Source organism: Mytilus edulis, chromosome 8 (genome assembly GCF_963676685.1).
Source record: "Mytilus edulis chromosome 8, xbMytEdul2.2, whole genome shotgun sequence".
NCBI classification, from domain to species: domain Eukaryota; kingdom Metazoa; phylum Mollusca; class Bivalvia; order Mytilida; family Mytilidae; genus Mytilus; species Mytilus edulis.
The window spans coordinates 77743287-77770382 of record NC_092351.1 but is presented as its reverse complement, the minus strand read 5'-3'; the positions used below and the strand labels follow the sequence as shown (position 1 = coordinate 77770382).

At 38.0% G+C, this 27096-nt stretch overlaps 2 protein-coding genes and 1 long non-coding RNA gene across 3 annotated transcripts; 2 read left to right on the top strand and 1 right to left on the bottom strand.

Moving 5' to 3' along the window:
* Positions 1 to 6969: 6969 nt before the first annotated feature.
* LOC139487119 (uncharacterized) lies at positions 6970 to 8236 on the bottom strand. The gene is made up of 2 exons (XR_011655755.1): positions 8034 to 8236; positions 6970 to 7275 (listed from the first exon to the last, which is right to left on the bottom strand). It is a non-coding gene; the product is annotated as an uncharacterized lncRNA (long non-coding RNA).
* Positions 8237 to 21977: 13741 nt separating this feature from the next.
* Positions 21978 to 26882, top strand: LOC139486324 (uncharacterized). Its single transcript, XM_071271193.1, has 2 exons — positions 21978 to 25418; positions 26735 to 26882. The coding sequence occupies exon 1, from the start codon at positions 23678 to 23680 to the stop codon at positions 25400 to 25402; it is 1725 nt and encodes a 574-aa protein (XP_071127294.1). The 5' UTR covers positions 21978 to 23677; the 3' UTR covers positions 25403 to 25418; positions 26735 to 26882.
* LOC139484370 (ATP-dependent DNA helicase PIF1-like) lies at positions 22645 to 23445 on the top strand. The gene has a single exon (XM_071268106.1). It carries the CDS (start codon positions 22645 to 22647, stop codon positions 23443 to 23445), a length of 801 nt encoding a protein of 266 aa, XP_071124207.1.
* Positions 26883 to 27096: the final 214 nt, after the last annotated feature.

Sequence of the window (27096 nt, the reverse complement as noted above, 5' to 3'; positions counted from 1 at the left end):
TAAAACAGTATTGCCGTAGGGAATTTTTGACAGACTTTTGAAAAGTTAGGGTAGGCATGCTTGACCCTTAAGACCTAAGTTCGGACCTATGGTGAAGACAAACTATGAGTTGTCCCACCTGGACCTTTTGGCCCATTGGACCCTAGCCCGTTACCTACCATTTCCACCTAGTGGCTAAAAAAGTATTGCCGTAGGGAATTTTTGACACTCTTTTAAAAATTAGGGTAAGGCATTTTTTTGAAATCTAACTTTGGACCCATGGTGAGGACAAACCATGAGTTGTCCCACCTGGACCTTTTGGCCCATTGGACCTTAGACCATTACCTATCATTTGCACCTAGTGGGTAAAAAAATTGATCCTTTTTATTGTTGGGATGAAGACATGGATCCAATAGCGGACATGAAGTAAGTTGTTGAAAATGTCAAATCTCTGAGAGGTATTACCAAAATGAACCACCTTTGATGATACTCCCGATTTGGGAAAGATCAGTTGGTTGAGTTGATTGTAACAGAAGAAACCAACCTTAAATATCAGTGCGTCCGAAACCCCAGACGAGGAAGACGATTATCACCCAGGCAAAAAAACTGGGTATTAGCAGGCTGTCGATAGTGCATCCGCCACCGAAAGCCTTGAAAGAGGCATTTACTACCTGGAAGATGACCCCCATTATTGCTATGGATGTGCAGACATTCCTTGACGTCTCTCAGATGTCACTGGAGGAACTTATAACAATTTGGACATTGAAAGGAGCAAAATCAATGTGGTGCTACACTGTACCTTTGTGAATATTAATCCATCAGGTAATGCAGATGATGAGAACAAGGGATACTTTCACTCGAGATTTCAACCGAGGCCACGATCTTAGCTGAAACCCTTGATTAGATGAACAAAAAGATCGGAGTAAAGATTGCCCAGTGAACCTCTGAAAATGTGGCTGAACATTGAAAGCAATTGTAAAACTTCAAGTCAATATTAACAAACGCCGGCCGCTGGGAGGGTCATAGTACTTTGAAAGAAGGCTGTAAACAATATGAAAAAAACTGATGAGGATTGTTTTAAGTGGGCCATACTTTCGGCCTTGCACCATGACGAGGTATACTCAAAACATACAGACATGATAACACAGTACCACCGTGGCAGGAAGAGCTCAATCTGAAAAAAGATGTAGTTCTCGGTCAGCCTTAAGGGTATTGGTAAGTTCGAGAATGTCAATTCAACCCTGACAGTCAATGTATTATAAATTAACGACAATGAAGTATACCCGCTGCGCATATTAGACGTTAGCGAACAGCGGGAGAGAGACATCAACTTGGTGCTGATAAAAAAGTCTTGGCTGGTGTTGAGCCAGACTTCGGACCACAATTGTGCGACCCGCCTGTGCTACGGGTGCGTGAACCAGTTCACATTAAAGAAGTCCTGGAGACCCACAAAGAGTGTTGCGTCAACCACAAGGCGGTTAAGATCGATCTGCCCAAGCTTATTAAGGAAGGGACCTACCAGACCTTTGACAACACTCACTCGATAGGAGTCCCTTTCGTGGTGTTCGCGGAATTTTAGTGTATTACCGAAAAGGTTGAAACCAGGATTGATAAACCACATACGAAAGCCTACCAAAAGCACATGCCTTCGTGTTTCTGCTACCCCATCAAGTGCTTTGACGACAAGGTGTATACTAAGGCACCAGCTCTGTATATCATGCAAAAGCTGAACGAAGATGTGGCACAGATCTTTGTTGAATGCCTTGAGAAAAAAATCAAGGCCATTTACACCTGAAACTATCTTATGAAGCATATGGTCTTGACGAAAGAGGACAAGAAAACCAGCAGGAGGCCACGCAGAGCTGGTTGTGTGATTGTTCGCTTGGTGAGGACAATATGAGGGATTACTGCCACTTTACCGAAAATACATTGGCGCAGCACATAACCAGTGTTAACTGAAGTACAAAATGTCCAAGTTTATACCTGTATTTTTCACAATCTGGCCGGGTATGATAGTCATCTGTACACTAAGAACCTGGGGTCGACATCGGGGCAGCTCACATGCATTCCCAATTCGGAGGAAAAGTAAATTTCGTTTAAGAAGACATTCCAGGTGAGCGAGTACAAGATGAAAGACGGGGAAATGAAATCCCTTTACCAGAGTTTGAGCAGCCTTCAAGAATGTATTTGGTAGAGGAGCGTTTGATCCCGAATTGTACCGGGTGATACCCGCGGAGTCTACAACGGTCGGAAAATCACACTGCGCGAGGTCATAGACAGGCGTAAGCTAGAATACATTGTGTCACACCGCAAATATTTTGAGCTGGGAAGCAGGCTTATAAAAGGGAAGAAGCTGGACTAGAACGCACATCTGACACTCATACATACAGGGCTACATTGCGCAGGACTGCCCAACCTACATAGCTTTCCTGGTACTGTCACGACAATGGTATCAACTGCGCCGGGCTCGACGCCTGCATTACGACGAGTACATGACAGATAAGATTGTATACACGGGAAATGTCTGGGACTAAGCCAAGGAACATCTTTCGGCCATCATTAGTGGGACTGAGTGGGAGGCAGGCCAAGGTTACACTGAAGGATCCGAAATGGTATCAGGACTGAGACATATCACAGACTCTATTGTTAAATTGCAGCCGTACCTTTATGAGCAGGCGAAAATTCAAAGTAATGTAGGGGCACCGACTACAACATCGATGGAAGTACGGTGAACTATGTAATTTGTAGTTTGAAGAACAAGGCACTTATGGTGGCGTTTGATTACTTGACAGAACAGGACATTGAAGTTGAATCACTTGTAATTGACGGCATCGTGCTTTACATAGACATGGATGAAGGCTATGATATACCAGTTGAAGTGCCGGCCATGGACGAAAGTTTACTCTTGCGACAGAGTGTGTACCCTGTTGATTATATGGATGGGTTCAAGCAAATTGAGTAAACCGAGCAAGACGAAAAAGCATTGATGGCAGCGTTCGATTTGCTGACAAGACAATGTGGATCGCTGGAGGTCAATGCCAGCACGATCAACAAGGACAATGAGCACGCCGGGTGCTCACAGAGAGTCAAGGAAGTCATGGATGAAGGTAATGATAAACCTGTTGACGCGCCGGGGAAGTTTCTTGATGAAGGTTTACTCTTGCGAAAGGGTGTGTACCCTTATGACTATGTGGATGGGTTTGAAAAACTCCAGGAGACCGAGTTGCCACCTAGTGAAGCATTATACAATACCATCACCGGTGAGGGAGTAAGCCATGCAGACTATGAACTAATACGCGCAGCAAGTGTGTGAAAAGAAATGGATATCGCCAGCATGAGAGAGTATCATGACTTGTATCTGAAAACAGATGTACTATTGCTGTGCGATGTGTTTGAGAACTTCAGAGATGCAAAAGGGATTAGAGGTGGGATAACAGTCTAGCGCAGCGGTTTGCCAAAGTCAACAACCCTTATGTCGAAGGATTCAATGCCGACAAGCCCACCAACTACTTGATGTATGCGGATGCTGATAACCTGTATGGATGGGATATGAGTAGCTATCCACCGATCGGTGGCTTTGAATGGATTAACACCGACGTAACCAACCTTTGAGACCCTTGCAGTGAAGACGACTAATGATTTATATTGGAAGTAGACTTCGAATATCTCAAGGAACTTCATGACTACCACAATGGCTACTCGCTTGCCCCGGAAACTGTACAGCTGAACAAAGTAAAGAAACCTCGGAGACAAACTGAGGTATGTTGTATACTACGTCAACCTAAAACAGTACTTGCGCTCAGACTCAAGATCAGAAAACCACACGGTTATAAGTTTAAACCAGATCATATGGCTGAAGATTTTTATAGATCTAACCACCGCGATCAGAGCCGCTGCCACCACTAACTTTGAAAAAGACTTTTTCAAGCTCATGAACAATGCGGTGTCGGAAAGACAATAGAAAATATCTGCAAGAGGGTTAACGTTGACGTCCGAATGGTTACCAACGAGAAACAAGTGATGACGCTCGTCACCAAGCTCAATTTTGATCGCCGAAATAACTTCAGTGAGTATCTTGCAGCCATGCACATGCGTAAGACCAAATAGAAATTTGACAAGCCAATTTACCTAGACATATCTAAGACCTTAATGGCGGACTATGTTTACAAGTACCTAAAGCCAACCTACCGTGACAAGACAACCATCTGTTACACCGACAGTATCGTTTACAATGTCGAACCTCCAGATGTCTACAAAGACATTAACGAACACTGGCGGCAGAAGTTCGGCACATTCAACTTTTCAAGTGACCACACTTCCGGTATCAAATGAGGTCTGAACAGGAAAATACTTGGAATGTTCAATGATGAATGAACCGGAGTCCCCATGACTGAGTCTTGGATTGCGGTCAAGGTTGGCAAGCGCGAAGCGAAGAGGGCTTAAGGGGTGAAGAAGTGCATCGTCAAAAATTACCTTTGAAAACTACAAGAGATGCCTTGATAAGCACACAGTGAGCTACCGGACTATGAATACACAATCAAAAGTCATAGGCATAAGATATATACACTTGAATGTCACAAGAGAGCCCTATCAGTCAACGATGACAACCGTCATATCATGCCTGATGGAATTAGCACCCTTGCCCGTGGCCACTACAAAATCGTCAACCGTAAATAAATGAGCGGCATATGGGTGCATAATTTAGTTCTCCCCTACAAACTCCTTTTAAACACTCAGCTCAAACATGCTGTAACCACCACGAAGATTCAATACTGTTGGGGTGCGGTCATGCCTGATACACTACTACAGCCCTTGAATGATGTAAACTTCCCCAAAAAACGTGTATGGTGTAATGGTGTAAGGTGTATGGTGCTATGGTGTATGGTGTAAGGGGAATGGTGTAATGGTGTATGAGGAATGGTGTGATTGTGTTACGTGTGATCGGGAATGGTGTGAATGATGGTGTACAACATTTCATTAGTTGAAAACGAAGTTCTTTTTATTTTGTTTTTTTCAAATTGTAAACATAAACAATAATAATAATCTTAATATTGGAAATTTAATTGCATTATGGGTAATTTCGAATCGTGTAGATAGAATGGGTAATGATGTATGGTGTAATGTGTAAGGTGTATGGTGCAAAGGTGTAACGTATATGGTGTAATGGTACAAGGTGTATGGTGTAATGGTGTATGGTGTATGGTGTTATGGTTATGGTGTTAGTGGGAAGTTTACACCATCCAAGGACTGTACCAAAGGTCTGACACACCAAATGTGGAACCTTAACCACGACAGCTGGAAGGATCTTTTAACGCACTTGGCGTATTACTTTGACTCTTATGGTTTGCCAACGCCCGACGAGATGGTAGACTATTTGTAGCCTGAGATCCTTTTCAAAACTGATGAACTTGAGACGCGAGGGGATGTGGTGTGTGGTCACTTTTGTCTGTCCGTGTTGAAGATGCTGACAATGGGAAAATCGTGGAAAATGCAATCTTTTCGCTCTATAAATAGATGGATAAGTTTGGATCCCATGCAAGACAGTGCATATCCGTCTGGTGGATCGTGCATCATTTCGATATGAACGACAATCGCATTACTAGCCTATGATATCCCAAGGACAGCTCGGATGCTGTGACAAAACGGTAGGTGACCAAGCAGTTGAAAGATGGTATAAAAGACAACAATGAGCTAGAGGCTGCGCTAGAAGCGATCGTGAAATAGCTCTCGAGGACATGAAAAAACACCTTGTCGATATCGAGAAAAAAGTGGGAAAGTGTCTACTTGCGGCACAAAAACTAATGACCAAAGGATGGTATATGCAAAGAACTATGTAGATCTAAGCATGGCGGTTCTTGAGAAAATCAATACCATCGAATTGAAGGTGAAGTCTTATCACACGGCGGACAGGAGACGGCGCAAATCGAATCTCATATCTGAAGAGGACCTGCGCAACTATATGATAACACAGCAGTTTTTTTCCAGTCATATGAACTAGTCTATTGCACATCCGCAGCTTTGACCCAATAGTTGAACTCTGTGGGGTACCCCTCCACGTGACGTTAAGCTCTTTCATCCCTCTCCATGTTCTTCTACGCAAGATATGTTCGATGCGGTAGGTGTTTTGACACTCATATCAACAAGGTCGGCCGCCTAGGTCTCATCCACACCACACTACTAGTTTTTGAAACGTGCCTCAAACTGGTTTGTGCAACTCATCCGCTAAATCATCGGTCCAGCGAACTTTTATTTTCTAAATACTCAGACCAAATCGAGTTTTGGTATCGATGATTGGTCCGATGATGCTGTGGTCCATGCGTTCGCGTGGAAGTGTTGGTAATGGTGTAAAGCGAGGCTAGCATAGCTTTGCCACAGATGGGGTAACGGGCGGTTTTATCCTTGTGCTGGGCATAACAGAGATCGTGGTGATATGCAGCCTGGTAAACTCGATTAATGTGGTTTGACCAAGCTTTCTGGGTGCAGGCGCTTGCTAAGTTTAATCTCTGGCCCGGTAAAGTTGTGTCCGGGTAGACGCATTTCCATTGGTGATCGGTTGATTACTAGTAGTTTGTCCATGAACCCTGCACCAGTTGCAGCAACAAACTGACACTTCATGGCACCGCATACCTTACAATTTCCAACTTTAAACCGTCGCCTGTTCGATTCCTGGTCATTACCTCGCTGGGGTTAACTATGTCCGTCTTTCAATGACATTGCAAGCAAAAGTTCATTGCTATTTTATTCAAATGGGGCAATATGCGCAATTATTTCTACATAGGCGGTAATGGTAACGTTTTCTTCTGTTGCTCAGCCCATATCATAAACTTGTATATGTATGATGGCTTGTTTCGAAGCTAAGACATTTTTACATATGTGGTTAAATTTTCGGGGTACGAAGTGTGATTCATTTTTCCGTAAATTAGCAAACCCCGAGTATCCTTTTGCGATGTGGCTCCTCATGGTAAAAAATCCCATTTTTGACACAATAAGTTCTTTAAAAATTTAATACTTTGAACACATTTAATGGCTCCATAGTTTTTACACATTTATTCTGTGTTCCCTTACTTTCTAAATTAACACAAATGGTTCAGCTTAGTCATTTGTTTATCATAGAAATGTGTCAAATATCACTACACAGAGATTTTTTGTTTACACGTGACTTTTGAGTTCCTCATTTCAAGGCGCATTAGGGATATTGTCCCATATTGAAATCCATAGTTCTGATTTGACCAAATATTTTTAGGTGATCTTCATCGGTATGACATTCTTAATAAATCTGTGTATTTTTGTCCATTTCTGAAAAAAAATAAAGTCGTTTCAGCACTATATGGCAATGACACTTTTATCGCTATATTCATTTATTTTTAATACAATGTGTATGTATAATTAATTTCTTCCAGTATACCTTCACTATTCAAAACAAGGACAAAACGTCTGATGATAACCTTAAATTACAATACACAGACCCTGTTAAAGCATTCCATAACATTTTCTTGTGTCTAAAAGTGCATTTTGAGAAATTATGCAAAAATGTAGATTTTATAAAATAAAAACCACCAAAATAATTATTCTTACTAGTGGACATCTGGTATCTAATATTGTGGAAACCACTCGAAACTACTGAGAAATTCATTCTTATCATGTAATTAGAGTGCAATGAAGTGCAAATTTTCAAAACTTGTCCTTTCACATAATTCTATTTGAGAAAAAAAAGGCTTTTTACATGTATTTCAGTAAAAACTTTTATCAGTGAGAAATCCACATGAGGTATTAAAGGAAACATTGTGACATCACATGTATTATGGCGTCATTAAATAACGACAGATCAAAATAGTGCTAAATATAGTTTGCAGTGTTACATGGGAAACAGTTGCCGCAAGATTCAACTCGAAATATCGAGTCGAAAAGATCAGTAACCAAGCCTTTTCATTGTATATCAAGACCATAGCAACAGTTTTCATATTAGCATATTTCTAACATACCGACTGTAATTTCAATTGCACAAATACCATAAATAAATAATTTAGAGCTTGCCTAATAAAACAAAATGCTACCAGTTATTCAGGACTTTTTAAAACCTTTAGTTTGCCATCTCATGTAAAAAAAGTAATGAAATGTCTGGAACTGAAATAAGACAAAAAAATTTACTCAAGCTGTGTTATCATTTAATTTAAATACATAAGTATTATTGAGAGAGAAAAATCTAACTTTTGTAAGTTTTATCGCAAAGAAAGAAAAAAGCTTCTCCCTTGTTGCTTAGCCACCTTCATTCAAACCGTTTATATTAGAAGCAATGAGTAGTAGCTAACTAGCTTAATAGGTAAATAGCAATATTGTTTTCAAGAAGGTTTGACCCTCCCCCTTTTCACTGAGAAATGTCAATATCTAGTGTTTTGCTCGTGTGTATTAAAAATAGTAATTCATGATTTTCTTAATACATTTACATGTTTGTTTTCTGTTTATTTGCATATGATATCTACTGACCAGGGTCAAATCATTGGATAAAAGCACATGTGATGTTGTATCTCACTTTACACGTGTGAAGTGTGTTATCTCCCTTGATTGTCAGTTATTCCTGTAGACCAGAGTGATAATTACATAACCAAGACTATATTGTGTCATGTTTACTTACAATTTAATATTATTACATGTAAGTTATTTCTTGCCTTTTTCAATAAATAAACAATTCCTTTCTGATCTCTCGGGGGTAAACAAAGATATGATTGTGCCTAACAAAAGTGTTCAGCCCCGTGCCAGTAATGCATTTTAAAAGCGAAAATTTCATTGCCTTTTGGCTGATCTTTATCAATAATATTTATCTTAAACTGTTTATGATAACTAGGTATAAATAAAAAAATACTAACCATCATTTTCACAATTTTCTGTGGTGTTCAAGGTGAAATCATCTTAAGATATCTCTGGATTTTTTGTTAGAAGATGGGGCAATATGCGCAATTATTTCTACATAGGCGGTAATGGTAACGTTTTCTTCTGTTGCTCAGCCCATATCATAAACTTGTATATGTATGATGGCTTGTTTCGAAGCTGAGACATTTTTACATATGTGGTTAAATTTTCGGGGTACGAAGTGTGATTCATTTTCCCGTAAATTAGCAAACCCCGAGTATCCTTTTGCGATGTGGCTCCTCATGGTAAAAAATCCCATTTTTGACACAATAAGTTCTTTAAAAATTTAATACTTTGAACACATTTAATGGCTCCATAGTTTTTACACATTTATTCTGTGTTCCCTTACTTTCTAAATTAACACAAATGGTTTAGCTTAGTCATTTGTTTATCAAAGAAATGTGTCAAATATCCCTACACAGAGATTTTTTGTGTACACGTGACTTTTGAGTTCCTCATTTCAAGGCGCATTAGGGATATTGTCCCAAATAAATGAACGTCGATGACATTTCCTACAGTGCCAACGCCCCCGACAGGAGCGATCGCTATCTCCTGCCGCAATCAGAAGGTTTATCATTGGGAAGTCGGACTGTGGTAAGACAACGCTGTTAAACAACCTAATCCTGTGCGATGGATGCCTCAAGTACGATCAATTGAACGTCTTCGGGAAATCGCTTCACCAGCCCATCTACCGGGTGTTGCAGCAAGCGCTGGGAACAGGCTTCACTAAGGAAGATATCATAAACCTCGTACAGTGCAAAGGCAAGTCACCCTACTCGTTGATCGATGTGGTCAACGCCTTACCACCACCACGACACCCTAGTGGTATCGAAACTTTTTCTTCGAGCAAAGGAGCGATGAACTAAGCCCCGGAAACTCGACCAAACCTCATTGTGTTCGACGACTTGATGCTTAGCAAATGCAGACTACTACGTGAGTGATCGCCACAACATTGATTGTTTTTAATTGTGACAACTACTTCAACTGCCCCGCCAGTCTATCCGGGAGAATGCCAATGTCCTATGCTTCTTCTCGCATGATGCTATGAACAAATCCGACGAGATCACTGCAACAATCTCACCAAGGAATACTGTAAATTCAGAAATTATTGCGAGGTTTTTATTATTGCGAATAATGCGACAGAGTTGTAAACGCAATAATTAAAACTCGCATTTTGTAATATCTTAACTGAATTAAGCATGACTTTTCTCAAAATCGTAATAATTAAAATCGCATTTAATTTAAAATGACAAAATCGCAATAATAAATGAACGTAATAATTTCTGAATTTACAGTAGTTTGGCATTCAGTGTAAACATTGCTGGTCAAAAACCTATGTATTTGTAACCATCGATATTAAAAGCACCAAGGCAAATGGAAAATATCGATGCAATTTGATGAGTTTTATAGGTATAGTATCAATAATAAATTGTTACAAAGATAACCCCTCGAAGTACAAGGATTCAGAGTTCCTAGAGTAGTCATTGTCAGATATTGAACTGGAGCTAGAGTTCGATCCCCAGCCTAAGAAATACGAATGACCCTGAAATGTAAATTTGAGTCGGCCCCGGGCAAGGTATGAAGACTGTGTTACAAGTGTGGTTGGATTGTGTTTCATTATTTATGTCCCGATATGGATGAAAGTCTGTCGAATTGGCTATAAACATAATGGAAGATCCCAACGCCCACAACAACCCAAATGCCCGCCAAAACTTTTTTCGGTCATCAGTGCAATCACCGATGCAAACCGCGTAAAGACGTATGTCTCAGATACAGGAATCTTCAGAAGATGGGCATTCGACCCACGCTTGAACCATCGCATATAATCGATCGACCTGGGTCGACTTGGTATTCGAACCAACACTATTGGGGTGTTCGAGGCAATCGAAGGCGTTCACACCAACGCTTAGGTGCGTTCGAATGCGTTCATTCAAACCCTTGAAGGCGTTCGAAGCCGTTCACACCAACGCCTAGGGGCGTTTGTTCCAACGCTATGAATAAATGACGTTCATCCAAATTCCCGTCCCAAAGCAGCGGGAGGCATTCTGAAAGGAGTTGCATGTAACTAAGCGGAACATTCAATCCTGTAACATGCAGCACCGCCTTGACATGATTGGACCTTTCCAAAGTGTTTAAGCCCGAGGTTGAGGCTCAGCGGAAAGCAGTTTAAAAAAATCACCAAAACAATTTAAGATTTACCTCCATTTGTGCCAGCCCTTCCTTCTCCAACGCCCGAGTTTGCCGACCCTCTACCTATTGTACCACCTACAACCACCGCCCTCGGACCTCGAGCACAGCAGTATTTGCAGCTCAGTGTGACTCCTTCCGCCGACCACACCCTTGGATTGCGATCTGAAAACGATGGTTTCTTCATCCGAAGTTTATCAGTTACTTTTGACGGCGATGATATTTTCGTGGATGATGTGAGCTTGGCCTCTGGGAACTCATGGTGAAAAAGAAACCAGATTCGTTCGACGCTGACGACCTTGACGACTTTGAAGAGATACTGAAAAGTTCCGTTGCCATGTATCAATGCAATTCCACCCTCTTAAAAACGGCGAAAGCGAACAAGAGTTACAAGGAAGGAAATCGTATCCCACATCTACCAGAGGGATACGTTTGGCAGTGGGCTGCCAGTCGTGTTTCTTCCTGCCAACTTCAAGCAGCTTCTCGATCGCTTGGAACTGTGTTGCTGCAGCTTACAGAGCAGGAAATAATGGTGTGCGCAACGAAATTGTGTCGATTATTGATGCTATGAAAAAGGGTAGACACATCACTTTGAGGAATATAAGGCGCTTCATCGTAGCTTCCTATAAATAAATGTTGCAAATTAAAAAAGGTTACGCACGAAAGTACGACTACGGTAGGACAGGACTGTTTGACACAGTAGCCTTGAAAGGTGTTGAAAAATGTGGTTGGTAAAGTGGTATAAACCATCTACTACTTCGTCAACGCTAAAAATACATACATTATGTCTGACATCCTTACAATCACCGAAGGATTGACTTTCGATGAAAGTCTCCAGGGATTTATCAGGTTCACGAATAGGAACCTCAAACTGGTGCCAACCGGAATAATCAAGGTGATATCCTAATCAATATCGAAACCCAAGACTTATTACTCCATCCCGCTGAAAGTGATCTTTTGGTAGAGGGGCAACTGCAAAAGAACGACAGTAGTGCATATGCTGATGCAGATCTAGTGTCTCTCTTTCACAATGGAATCATGTATCTCTTCTCTCAGGCCAGCTACTCGAACATATCAATAACCCAGTCGTTGCCACTACCATGTTGGAAATTCTGATTTATCACGACGATTTCTCCAAATCCCAAGGTCTCAACCAGCTGTGGTGCATGGATTCATCTACCGAAGCTGAGACCTAAAACACAGGGTTCGCAGCACGTCATGGTAAAATTATCCCCAAAACGTGCCAACAAAGGAGCTTTTTCATTCACCATACCCCTGAGACATATTTTCGGCTTTTCAGACGACTACGACAAGATCGTATACGTATTAAAGAATGCATTGTCACTAGTGCGCGTGATTCGACGCCGATGCCATGCACTGAGCCGCCGCAGTCAACGATGTGGCAAAAAATATTCTGGGTCAGATCTCTTGGTGCGTTCTTCACGTCACCCCATCAGACAAAAACAAGATGCGGCTGTACAAATTCATACGAAGTAAAATTAAAATCGACTGTGGATTTCGCATGAGGCAGTGTGATTCTATCACCGTTCCCAAAAACACACAATTCAACTGGCGCCTATATCTGCCACAAGTGGTACTTAAAAGCCTAGATATACAATCGTTGCAATCCAAACCGACAAAAGTATGGATAAGACCCATGACGCCGCCGTGTGCGATCACTGTCGATTGCTGAACATAGATATTACTGTCAACGCTGAACGCTACCCAGCCGTTGTATTTAATGCCTTTATTACCCAAAATAGGGTTGCCAGAGTGTTCAAGGAGGCTGCAGACATCAGAAAGAAACTCTACAACATGGTCACCCTCCTCAGTAACGGCGGCGTCAACACCGATACCTCTGATTTCACAGGCTTATAGCCGGTGTTTATCATCTATGCAAGTCATCAGTCCGAGCGGCTGAAATAATCCACGGTGGACATCCATTATTTTGCAGCAATTCGTAATATCCGGGAACCATAGCCAAATTCATACCCGCTTCAATCCACTAAAAATTGGAAAGAATTATGAGATGTCATTGGTAAATCATGAGACCTACTACGTATACTCCATCCCCAACTTTCACACAGGTTCCTGGCATCAACGATGAAATACAGCGACAGCTGCGGCTCAACAAACACAAAGCCAAAAGCATTATCAATGCAAATCGGAAACCCTAAGAGCATCACTAACTCTCGCCAGGCACTACAAAGAATATTTCAACTTTACAAATAGCCGCAACACCGTCTTGGGATTAGAACGGCAAATTTACACCTACGATAGGGTTATACAGAAGGGGGACACATTGTAAGTATCATCAACATCATCAGCATTCATCTGGCAAATAGCGGTATTATCTATGGGAGCTATGTTAATGGAAAGCAGTAATCCACCATCTGTAGTTTCTTTCCCGGTGTCGATCCTGGTATGAAGAACCCCCCAAAAAACCTGATGTACTTACCAGTGACCCTGAAAACCATCAATCGCATGTGCACTTATCTCACCGATCAGGATGGTGACCCCATCAAACTCCGCGGCGAACACCTCACTATCCATTTTCATCTTCTAATGGAATAAATAATAACTTAACACGATAATGGTTTGAAAGGTCAAGTAAATAAACTACACTGGGCTGCCAAGAAAGGTTGTCAAGTCTCCATTTGTTTGTCCCATGCAAACCTGTAATGCGAACACAAGATGTGGCTCTTCTCTCGGCAGGTTAAAAGATTATCAAACTTCTTCAAAAAGTTACTTGTGTTATTAATCTGGAGCCGAGTACCACCCAGATAAAGAAAACATAAAAAAAGGTGGATACCTACGCATGTTCGTAGGGTTGGCAATGAGGGCATTTCACATGGTATCTAAAACCATTCTATCTGCCTTGGGTATTGGAGACTTGATTGCTTTGGGTGGTGTACCCGTCAACAAGGTATTAGGATCATGATTTTACCTGAAACTTGGTGGATGCGTTTGAAATTTTAAGATATTTTAATTCTGGTATCTATGGTGAATTTATTTGCACAGTGAATCCCAGTGGTAACGATCTCTACCTCAACCCTCAAACGCAAAGATCACCTATGATGATGGACTTTACTTGAGGCGTGCACGTGGTCAGCAATTCAACGACGAAGCCGGTCTGATATTAGGTGCTACCAGCACCTTCAAAGACACCCCACCTCGGTATGCTCCTATAAATAAATGAACGATTTAGATTCTGGGTACCGGCAACTAAAGATTTCTACCTCCTGAGCCTTATTATCTCTCTGATCAGACATACCATGTGTTTATTATGTGGCTTTTTTCTCTTTCACAAAGGTACATTGGCAGGTAATAATTCAAGGTCAAATTGGCCAAACGCCCAGGTGTAAATGATAGGTAAGGGTCTAAGGTCCAATGGGTCAAAAGTTCCAGGTGGGACAACTCATGGTTTGTCCTCACCATGGGTCCGAAGTTAGATTTAAAAAAAATGCCTTACCTCAATTTTTAAAGGAGTGTAAAAAAATCCCTACGGCAATACTTTTTTACCCACTAGGTGCAAATGATAGGTAAGGGTCTAAGGTCCAATGGGTCAAAAGGTCCAGGTGGGACAACTCATGGTTTGTCCTCATCATGGGTCCAAAGTTAGATTAAAAACAAATGTCTTACCCCAATTTTTAAAGGAGTGTAAAAAATTCCCTACGGCAATACTTTTTTAGCCACTAGGTGGAAATGATAGTTAATGGGCTAGGGTCCAATGGTCCAAAAGGTCCAGGTGGGACAACTCATAGTTTGTCTTCACCATAGGTCCGAACTTAGGTCTTAAGGGTCAAACATGCCTACCCCAAATTTTCAAAAGTCTGTCAAAAATTCCCTACGGCAATACTTTTTTACCCACTAGGTGCAAATGATAGGTAAGGGTCTAAGGTCCAATGGGTCAAAAGGTCCAGGTGGGACAACTCATGGTTTGTCCTCACCATGGGTCCAAAGTTAGATTTAAAAAAAATGTCTTACCCCAATTTTTAAAGGAGTGTAAAATATTCCCTACGGCAATACTTTTTTAGCCACTAGGTGGAAATGGTAGGTAATGGGCTAGGGTCCAATGGTCCAAAAGCTCCAGGTGGGACAACTCATAGTTTGTCTTCACCATAGGTCCGAACTTAGGTCTTTAGGGTCAAACATGCCTACCCCAAATTTTCAAAAGTCTGTCAAAAATTCCCTACGGCAATACTTTTTTACCCACTAGGTGCAAATGATAGGTAAGGGTCTAAGGTCCAATGGATCAAAAGGTCCAGGTGGGACAACTCATGGTTTGTCCTCACCATGGGTCCAAAGTTAGATTTAAAAAAAATGTCTTACCCCAATTTTTAAAGGAGTGTAAAAAATTCCCTACGGCAATACTTTTTTAGCCACTAGGTGGAAATGGTAGGTAATGGGCTAGGGTACAATGGTCCAAAAGGTCCAGGTGGGACAACTCATAGTTTGTCTTCACCATAGGTCCGAACTTAGGTCTTTAGGGTCAAACATGCCTACCCCAAATTTTCAAAAGTCTGTCAAAAACTCCCTACGGCAATACTTTTTTACCCACTAGGTGCAAATGATAGGTAAGGGTCTAAGGTCCAATGGGTCAAAAGGTCCAGGTGGGACAACTCATGGTTTGTCCTCACCATGGGTCCAAAGTTAGATTTAAAAAAAATGTCTTACCCCAATTTTTAAAGGAGTGTAAAAAATTCCCTACGGCAATACTTTTTTAGCCACTAGGTGGAAATGGTAGGTAATGGGCTAGGGTACAATGGTCCAAAAGGTCCAGGTGGGACAACTCATAGTTTGTCTTCACCATAGGTCCGAACTTAGGTCTTTAGGGTCAAACATGCCTACCCCAAATTTTCAAAAGTCTGTCAAAAATTCCCTACGGCAATACTTTTTTACCCACTAGGTGCAAATGATAGGTAAGGGTCTAAGGTCCAATGGGTCAAAAGGTCCAGGTGGGACAACTCATGGTTTGTCCTCACCATGGGTCCAAAGTTAGATTTAAAAAAAATGTCTTACCCCAATTTTTAAAGGAGTGTAAAAAATTCCCTACGGCAATACTTTTTTAGCCACTAGGTGGAAATGGTAGGTAATGGGCTAGGGTACAATGGTCCAAAAGGTCCAGGTGGGACAACTCATAGTTTGTCTTCACCATAGGTCCGAACTTAGGTCTTTAGGGTCAAACATGCCTACCCCAAATTTTCAAAAGTCTGTCAAAAATTCCCTACGGCAATACTTTTTTACCCACTAGGTGCAAATGATAGGTAAGGGTCTAAGGTCCAATGGGTCAAAAGGTCCAGGTGGGACAAGTCATGGTTTGTCCTCACCATGGGTTCAAAGTTAGATTTAAAAAAAATGTCTTACCCCAATTTTTAAAGGAGTGTAAAAAATTCCCTACGGCAATACTTTTTTAGCCACTAGGTGGAAATGGTAGGTAATGGGCTAGGGTACAATGGTCCAAAAGGTCCAGGTGGGACAACTCATAGTTTGTCTTCACCATAGGTCCGAACTTAGGTCTTTAGGGTCAAACACCCCAAATTTTCAAAAGTCTGTCAAAAATTCCCTACGGCAATACTTTTTTACCCACTAGGTGCAAATGATAGGTAAGGGTCTAAGGTCCAATGGGTCAAAAGGTCCAGGTGGGACAACTCATGGTTTGTCCTCACCATGGGTCCAAAGTTAGATTTAAAAAAAATGTCTTACCCCAATTTTTAAAGGAGTGTAAAAAATTCCCTACGGCAATACTTTTTTAGCCACTAGGTGGAAATGGTAGGTAATGGGCTAGGGTACAATGGTCCAAAAGGTCCAGGTGGGACAACTCATATTTTGTCTTCACCATAGGTCCGAACTTAGGTCTTTAGGGTCAAACATGCCTACCCCAAATTTTCAAAAGTCTGTCAAAAATTCCCTACGGCAATACTTTTTTACCCACTAGGTGCAAATGATAGGTAAGGGTCTAAGGTCCAATGGGTCAAAAGGTCCAGGTGGGACAACTCATGGTTTGTCCTCACCATGGGTCCAAAGTTAGATTAAAAAAAAATGTCTTACCCCAATTTTTAAAGGAGTGTAAAAAATTCCCTACGGCAATACTTTTTTAGCCACTAGGTGGAAATGGTAGGTAATGGGCTAGGGTACAATGGTCCAAAAGGTCCAGGTGGGACAACTCATAGTTTGTCTTCACCATAGGTCCGAACTTAGGTCTTTAGGGTCAAACATGCCTACCCCAAATTTTCAAAAGTCTGTCAAAAATTCCCTACGGCAATACTTTTTTACCCACTAGGTGCAAATGATAGGTAAGGGTCTAAGGTCCAATGGGTCAAAATGGCCCAGGTGGGAAAATTCACCATAGGTCCAAAGGTAGGTTTCTTTTATAAATTGCTAATTTATATTTTCCGTGCACACCATACATTAAGTGCAACAAATAAACCTTTCGTATAATCAAATGTGAGCGCATTCCGCTTGTTCAGAAGTAGAATCTTTTGTCAAAACAAATTTGTCTGACAAAAAAATAGCAAAGCACGAGTGCAATTTTCTATTCTTGTAATGCAAAACTATTGATACTTTTTAGGAACTACTTGACAGGATGCCGAGACTATGGAAAGCTATTTCTTACAATATCACAAAATTGATTTCTTATGGAAACGTCGATGTCATGTAACAACAATTTTGCCAGCATTTAAATAAGTGCATAGCTATTTACTATTCTTCATACACTATTTAAAATTGCGCGCAGCACGCTGTTTGGTATATGAAAAGCGAATAAAGTAATGATCAGGAAATTACATGTTAATTTGAAAGAAAAAAAACATTAAATAGTGTCTTCGGCTGCTCACTCATATATAAAAACAGATTATTTTGTGATTATATGATTGATAAAAACATTTAAAGTACGTTTGAATCTTTTGCAACTTTTGGGTTTATAGACATATCTGAAAACTGGCTGCTAGTGAAGTGGCTGCTGGCGAGTGGCTGCTAGCTTGAGCCTGGTAAGGTTATTCCTGAAGGGTGATAGGAAGCTGGAATCGCAAATTACAGCATACAGTACGGTAATTGTGGTTGTTTTCTGTGAACAATATTAAGTTGCTATGGTCTCGCTTTTATTTTCGGTTACACATATGATACTATTAGTTACACAGTGTGAAATTGTCCTAATACGAGAATTTATCGGGTCAATAGAATTCATATCGGGTGAGGCGAAGCCAAACCCGATATGGATTGTATTGACCCGATAAATTCTGTATTAGGACAATTGAACACTGTGTAACGAATTTATCCTGATTTTGTTATTTTACATATAATTATATTGAAATTAAATTTTAGGACAATATCAAACAAATATTTTATAGATATTTAATCTTAAACTGTAAAAAATTTAAAATATAAGAACTTTACAGCAACTCTTTTTTTTCATTATATCAATGTCCTAAGGGAGATAATTTGAATTGACGTAATAAATAAGGGTGATAATTCCAATTGACGTGATAAAAAGTTGTACTGAAATTTATTAGGACAATATCAGCCAATCAAATTGCGAGAAATTACTCTGAATCAGGATAATATCATTTCTCTCTTTTGAATATCATAATTTAATCTGAACAGAACATGTAAAAATATGCGTTCAGTGCCAAGGCATGTTTTCCCATCCAGACTGGCTTTGTATAATGACGTTACTGTACCCTAACGTCATAGTGTAGGCGAACTGCAAGAAAGTGTTAGCGGGGAAAATATAAATTTACGTAAAAGTCCAAATATTGATTTTTTGGCGAATAAGCACAGTTTTTTCCGTATTTACATACATATCTATTTCTTCTTTAACAAAGATTTTTGAAGACTTATAAAACTTCAAATTGAACAAAAAATGAAAACATGTTTTTTTTAAACTTAAAAGCTGATTTTTGAAATGAAAAACGTATACAAGTTCATACATATACTTTTTACGAAAAATTTTTATTTTGTCAATATTTCAATGATATACATGTACATGTACTGCAATTGAATTTTGTCGTCTTCCTTGTAGTTATTCGCAGACAGTTTTTCCGTACCTTCATGTGATTTGTGATTTATTTTGCAATTAAAAGTGTTATGAACAACAGTTATTGATAGAACATGTAAAAATTACACGAATAAATTATAATCCGATGATTCACGTGAATAATATCTAATACTTTTAATTCATGGACTTGGCTATTTCTACCACGAACGTTTTGGTTGCCTTAATTCTACTTTTGCATTCACAATGTTAATTTCTTACAACTTTTGTGTCAATTTTCGAAGATTTGTAACTAAACGGCTGGAGGGTTGTGGTTTGTACATAATTATACGAAATGAACGAAATGACGCTGAAAAATCCGCTTCTGCGCGCGGTTCTTGCAAAATGTGATCGCCAGTAAATCTTGCAATTTCGTATACATTTTAAAATTTTCACAGTGAACAATTCTACAATGAAAGAACATTAATTATCCTTCCCTTGTACGATACATACTCATAGCGTCGATATCTGAATAGTGGAACATTACATTGCTAAGCCATAATGCTAAGTAAAGAGACCAAATGTTTTAAGAACTTGAATGTTTAGTCGCAACATATTTTCAACTAATTTTTAATTCTCACCTAACTAACAATAATAACCTTCACGGTAGAAACAATCAAAACTACACTCCGACAGCAAAATTTCGGATTTATTCAAACGTCAATTAGTAAGAACTCGCAGTCAAACATGCATGCTGCAATGAATTTCATCAAAAGTTTTATTTCGTGGTAAAAGTTTGGATGCTGTACATAACATTTCATATTTGATAAGTTTAAAAACTACGAGCGGAGTAAATATATGTTGTTTGATAAAAATATATAATAAAAGTTTATGTTAGCTGCTTAAATTTATATATCTTAAAGTATAACGATGGAAATAACGTTAATATAGACAGTAAGTTCGTGCGCATGTGTCAAACATAATTATGTTGTGCTCATTAGAACACGGCTTTATTTACAAAGCGTAATAAAGGACGTCACATTAGAATTAGCTTTTTTACTTTTATGTGTATGGCTAATGTATTTCTATAGTTTTATTTGGTGAAATGTATACGGTAATGACATAATCTGGAACATGAGTTACGAAGTGTGTTAGTGACCTATTACAATATATACGGGTCAGTAAATTCCATATGAGGTGAGAGCGTAGCTCGATGAATACGATATTTAAGATTATCGTTGATCATCCCACTTGTTGAGATGACCAATGATAATCTCTTTATCGCTATTTTACCTATGACGACGTTGTCAATTTCATGTAAATTTTACTAGCAACGCCATGCGCCTCCTTTCTAGCGATAATTTTCCATCTCAAGCGAGTAGCATTATATAAAAAATTATCACAAAAAAAAGATCAAAGGAAAAATAAAGATAAATACAAGCTGTCAATTTAGGTCCATCCAAAAGAAGTATTATTTTTATTAAACTGGTTAATATTGTGGCTGCTGTAAACATAAATTGTACTCGTGAATGTACATGTACTGTCAGTGAAAAGTGAAATTGATTGAACAACTTACCATTGTTTATTCTAACTTCATTTTAAGAAAATTACAGACTATTTCCTGCTACTCTGTTATGAAGCTTTCTTCTAATTTGGGAAATGATTTTACATAAAGAGTCAACTTGAAGATTATTCTTTGTTATCAGTTAATCTATGCGATGGAAAGCTTTATGTAGCAGAATTTGTGCTTAGCTTCGAGAAAAAGGGGTTGAGTCAACGGCAAGCATAAACATAACGATTTTTTAAACAAATAAAACATAGACAGTACAGACATTACAAATAGACAACATAGAACACAATGCTTACCATGTATATGGTACATAGGTCAGTGTACTAGCTGGAAATTTCACAGTGCTGTGTATATAAAAACTGAGCACTACTCATATGATAACTTGACAAGGTATTAATCCATATCATGAATAAATACATTCAAATATAACATTCATAAGTCCAGTGGCAGGACTATTTCACCAATTAAATAAAATATACAACTACATCTAAAATATGTAGTTTCATAGTTCTGTATTTTTCAAATACCAAAGTTATTTGTCTTTTACTTTTATTGTAAATTTATAATATTTAAATTTAAAGTACTAGAATATTTTATATAAAATTGTTTTATATGACTCAATCCAATACAATACAATCAATCCTTTCACAAAGTATTAAAATGACATACTATTAGTTTGTTTATTAGAAATAAGGTTCATCAACTGACCTGAGTATAGATATATTGAAAATCCAAGAAGTATAATATACATATCATGAATGTCAGAATTGAATCTATCAAGCAGGTAATTTTCACTGCATTCCAATATGTCTGCAGTCTAAATCTACCAGAAACAATGAAAACATATAGTACGACATTTGTCCTAAAGATTGATCAATCAAAAGGTTAGAATTGTCCCTCCAAAATGATATGAAAGAAAAGAGGTTCACCAAAGGGAAAAGAGCATGATACTAGAACAATAATGCTAGAAATAGAAACAATGAGTAACCTCATTGGTTGATATCTTTGGCGGAAGTACATGTGATACATTCTCATGCTTTCAATATCCAAGCTGTGGGAAGGTCGTGCTTCACGTGTTGTCGGCAAAGCATCTATATTCTTTAACTTTTGCTAACATTTGCCTTGGTGGCAATATAGCCGTGGGGGCTTTAAGACCTTGGTGGTCATTTATATTTGCCTTGATGGCAATAGACCTAGGTGGTCATTTATATATGCCTTGGTTGCAATAGACCTAGGTGGTCATTTATGTATGCATTGGTAGCAACCACAGGCACTTGTCTCAGAATTTTTTTTTACCTATATACCTTAATATAACACAAGGTACTTAACTAAATTTTTTGAAAAATGACATCCAGTCCCGAATTCACGTTATTTTTTTATTTCTCGGTTGTCAAACCTACTTAAACTTAATATGCCGTAAATCTAAATTGATTTATCTACACAATGGTGTATGACACGGCTATCATTGTTGTCGGGATCATTAGTAGCAGGCCTCACAAGTCGGTCAACGGGATGTTTCTTTGCATTCGTCTAATTTTTTGGCAACACCCAGTCCGCATGTAATTTTATACTGGTTTCTCATTGGTCAATCGTCTGGCTAAAAATAAATGTGGGAAATTTTGGTCAATTTATAACTCTACATTAGTGTCGTTGTTTACAGAGTCGTGAACACGCGTGTTTCATAACAAAATGAATGTTAAACAGCTAATAGCATTAAATGAGGTAAAAAATGGTCATAACCTTTTGGTTTTGGGGCAAAGTGGAACGGGGAAGAGCCATTTGGTCTGTAATATAGAACAAGAACTAAAAAAGGGGGAAAACGGTCGCAGTCACAGGAACAACAGGAGTGGCTTCCTTGAATATAGGTGGGATTACTGTCCATTCCTGGTCCGGTATAGCAGATGGTCATTATTCTAACGACAAACTATTACAAAAGTTGACTATTGATGAACATTTTCAAAAATACAAATTGAACATCAAGCAAACAGATGTTTTGATTCTAGATGAAATATTAATGCTTTCTGCAAAAATGTTTAATCAGATTGAATTTATATGTAGAAATATCAGAGATAGTGATCTTTATTTTGGAGGTATACAAATAATTGGGTCAGGAGATTTTTTTCAGCTCCCCCCAGTTCCAGATTTACTTAACAGAGACCCTGGAGAATTCTGTTTTAAGTCTGATGTTTTTAAAAATGTATTTAGACATAAAGTAGTGCTCGATAAAGTAATGCGTCAAGATGAACCTGATTTTGTGAAGGCCATACATGATATTTCAAGAGGAGAGCTACCAACTGATACGCATAATTTGTTAAAACGTCTCCAAAGGCCACTCCCCCCTGACAATGACCCCATCAGACTCTTTGCAAAAAATTTTGACAGAGAAGTGTATAATGCGTCGCGCCTTCTTGATCTAGAAGGAGATTTAAAATCATTTCATTCTCTTGATGAAGGAGACCCAACTAAATTAAGGAAAATGTCTGTTGGTCAATCTTTACATATAAAAATAAACTGTCCAGTAATGTTGGTGAAAAATTTAAGTAAAAATCTTGTCAATGGGTTACAAGGAACTGTGCAGGAAATAAATATTGACAATAATACTGTCACTGTTAACTTTAATGGTTTGATAACAGACATAAAAAGAGAAATGTTCACAGTTTATAGTTCAATTGATAACAAAGTTGTAGCTAGTAGACTACAAATACCATTAGTCTTGTCATATGGTGCGACTATTCATAAGGCACAAGGGCTTACTTTGGATAGAGTTGAGGTTGATTCTTCAAATATTTTTAAAGCAGGACAACTGGGGGTGTGGCAGTTGGTAGGGTAAGAAAAAAGAAAGGACTGAGATTGATTGATTTTCATACTAAAATGTAATAAAACCTGAGAAATCCCTATTTGAATTTTATGAACTGAATTCTGTTCCATTTCTTAGTGATTTGGAATGCTGCAATATTTCATATTCCTTAGCAACAGAATTTAATTTAGAGTTTGAAGAAAATGTTTTATCTGAATCAGAATTATCAGAATTCACTTATGAAGAAATTGATGAAATTGAGAAAATGATACATGTTAATAAAAATATGGGTGATCCAATAGATAGTGTTGAATCTGAAGATGAGATACACAATGTACAAGTGAATTTAAATGACTTTCCAATAAGTTTAGATGACATACGGTCATGTTTACCTGATATGCTGATGACTGATGAACAGGTTTTTATAAATGAGCGATTGAATTTACTGCTAGAAAAGCATAAATTACAACTAAATTTATATCTGACGACAATTTTTGAAAATATTTCAGATATATATGAACAGGTTTTTGGAAGTGAATCTACTGAAAAAAAGACAGATTCAAAATCATGGACAAACTATTTCAGCAAACTCTATAAGTTTTCACATTCTAATGAATATATTTCTCTCATTGAAAATTGTTGCAATAGGAAGGCAGAATCTGATGACTTCACAGTTTTTAGTAGAATTTTTGACTTTGTTTCACATTTTATTATAGAAAATAAAACTAGTAACCATAAGGATTCAACTGAATTCTCACCTCAACAAGGTGCATACTCAAATGATGATGCAGGCTTGGGCAAACTTAGGTATATTGCTGGAAGATGTATTGCAAAATCCAAGTATCATTACATGACAATAGGAAAAAATAACATGTATAAGAAAAACAAACAGTCCTGTGTGACTGATTGCTTCCTTAAAGTAAAAATATTGGATTATATGACAACAACATATGCTGATTTATTGGAGAGTAGTTCATACAAAGAAAGCCTTGAAGAAACCAAAAGAAAACAAAATTTAACACAAGGATTAACTGACATAAAAGATGATGTATTAGACTTTTTTGTTGATATTGATAGAAACCGAATAAATTATCAGAATGAAAAAATGTTTCATAAACATGGCTCTTATATATTTAATTTTGTTCATGAGAAATTATTAAGCAGCAAGACACTTTTTAGTAATTTTCAGAAATTATTACAGAATTTTGATCTCACAGCTACCTTTGTAAGAGTGGATGAGGACTTAGCAATGGCTTGTTTAAAAGCGCTATATTCAGACTTAATTTTGAGATTTTGTCGAGTATCTGACAACCAATTTCGAAAAGACTTAATTAAAAGTTTTGGAATGCAAAAATCTGAAACTCTTAGAAAAAGGGTTGTTGAAACAGCAAAAAGAGACAACACCAGTAAACAAATTTCAATGTCATACATTTTGAATGATAAATCTGAAAATAAAATAAGTTCACACCTAAAACTGCAATCCTGCATTTGTGATTCTGGTACATTAGTTTTAAAATGTTTTACAAAAAAGCAATTAATGTGTCTAGGAAAAACATATGACATAAACATGTCTGTAAAAGATACCAAACAAGCTATGTGTGATAATTTACTAGCCACTGTGCCTAATTTTATTAGTATTCCAAATGTGGGCCAACTAACAAGATCTGAAGACAATGAACAAGCTGTTGAAAACCTTGAACATGTACCAGTTGTTGAAGACCGTAAACAATCTGCGTCAAAAAAAGGAAGTAAGAGAAAAAGAAAACCATACACTCCTAAAAGCAGGATAACAAGAAAGAAAAATTTGGAAAAAATTCAAAAAGATGAAATTGTTTGCTCAATCTGTAGTTGCAAGTTTAACACTGTTGATGAAAGAATACAATGTGACATATGTGACAACTGGTATCACAAAGAATGTCAGAATATATCAGCTGATCAATTAATAGATAAAACAGAAGATGATTGGTATTGCATGAAGTGCTGTGAATAGATGACCAAACATTTCTGTAAGTTTTTGTGTTTAGTGTAATCAATTTAATTACGTAAAAAACACTGCTATTTTTTTCTATTCCTTGAGGGAAACCTTAATAGCGCAGAAACTTGTCGCAGAAAAATATTCCTATATACCTTAATTCTGAGACCAGTGCCTGTGCTTCAAAGGCATATTTTCTTAATCTTAAATTCTGAAATGTTTACATGTATTTATGAAACATTTTTCCACATTGATAGAGTTAATAGCTTGACATATAACCTCAATAAATCTTAAATATAGATATATATAGATAAGATGATATGTCATGATTGCCAATAAGAGACCAAAGACAAAATGTGAAGACTGCTTTTTAACCATCTTCTTGTTTTTTTTTTTTGGTTATAATTTTGTACATGTATGCAGTTATGCAGCTGACAGCTGTATTACACAGGCACGCACACACAAACAAAAAAATATACACACAGGAATACACCAAGACAAATGAAGATTCAGATTTTAATACTATGAAGTTGTACATTTGATCTCTAAATAAAATTGTCCACATGGACACAGATAACAGTTATATTTAACAAGAGTTATTCATCTTTGTACTGTGCTTTGTATTTTCATATATATCTTGTTCTCTTAAATAATAAGTATGTATGTTAAGATATTGTTTGCTGTGTGGCTGGTATTAATGGTCATATCTCAATGAGATTTTAAATTTTATTAAAAGAAATTTGAGTCTATGCAAAAGTCAACATTTCATTTATTGATTGATATATATATAGCTTTAATATAGATTATTGTCTAATTAAAATTTATCCCTCTTTACATTTGTTTTGTCATAATATTGGTTAGCTGTCAGTCTATCCACTGGATTACATGTATCATGTATATATTAACATACACTGTTTTATCAAATTCTTAATTTCTTTGTTGGAATTTCAGCAGAAAATGGCTTTGCACCATTTCCACCTGCATTACTCTTTCTAGATACTAAAGACTGCCCTAAAACAACACTGTTTATACCAGTTCTATATGAGTTATATGTTGGATGGGTAGTAGGTCCATGGAAGAGCGATCTTTGTTGACAAAAAATATTTTCAATTATATCACTGTTTAGTCTTGCTGGTACAACTTCAGTCTTTAGGACTTCAATACAAAAGGTGATGAGCGACATTATCCCATGGTACATAAAATCAAGGTCTTCTCTTGTTTCCATGGTAAGAAGACTCTTGTATCGCCTACTTATAGTGTCATTTTGACAAACCTGTTTTTCCCATGATTTATACCAATTATATGCAATACTTAATTTCATTATTCTTTCATCACTCATACCTTTAACAGGCCGCTGATCAGTGAAAAACTCCACCAATGTACTAGAGTGTTCAAGAAATTGGATAACTGCACTTAATGCCTGCTGACCAGCTTCACCACTGAGAGACTTTCTATACATTTTCATTAAATGCAACATGTCAACATTAAGTGTTTCAAATGCAAGCTTGTTTCTCATTTTTTGAGCATTGTTAGGGAAGATGTGCTCCTGAGTTAATTTATTGTGTATTGGAGACCTATGGGTATTACGATCCCAGTTATATGCATCAATCCACATCTGCCATTGAATTGTACAGCTTTCAAATGATAATAGTCTCTGGTCATGAGCTTTTATTCCACTGGATAACACACTATTACGGATTTTTTGATAAGAT

What these genes read in the sequence shown, in the direction of transcription:
- LOC139484370 (XM_071268106.1), top strand. Translation starts at nt 22,645, where the DNA reads ATGTTTAATCAGATTGAATTTATATGTAGAAATATCAGAGATAGTGAT.
- LOC139486324 (XM_071271193.1), top strand. Translation starts at nt 23,678, where the DNA reads ATGATACATGTTAATAAAAATATGGGTGATCCAATAGATAGTGTTGAA.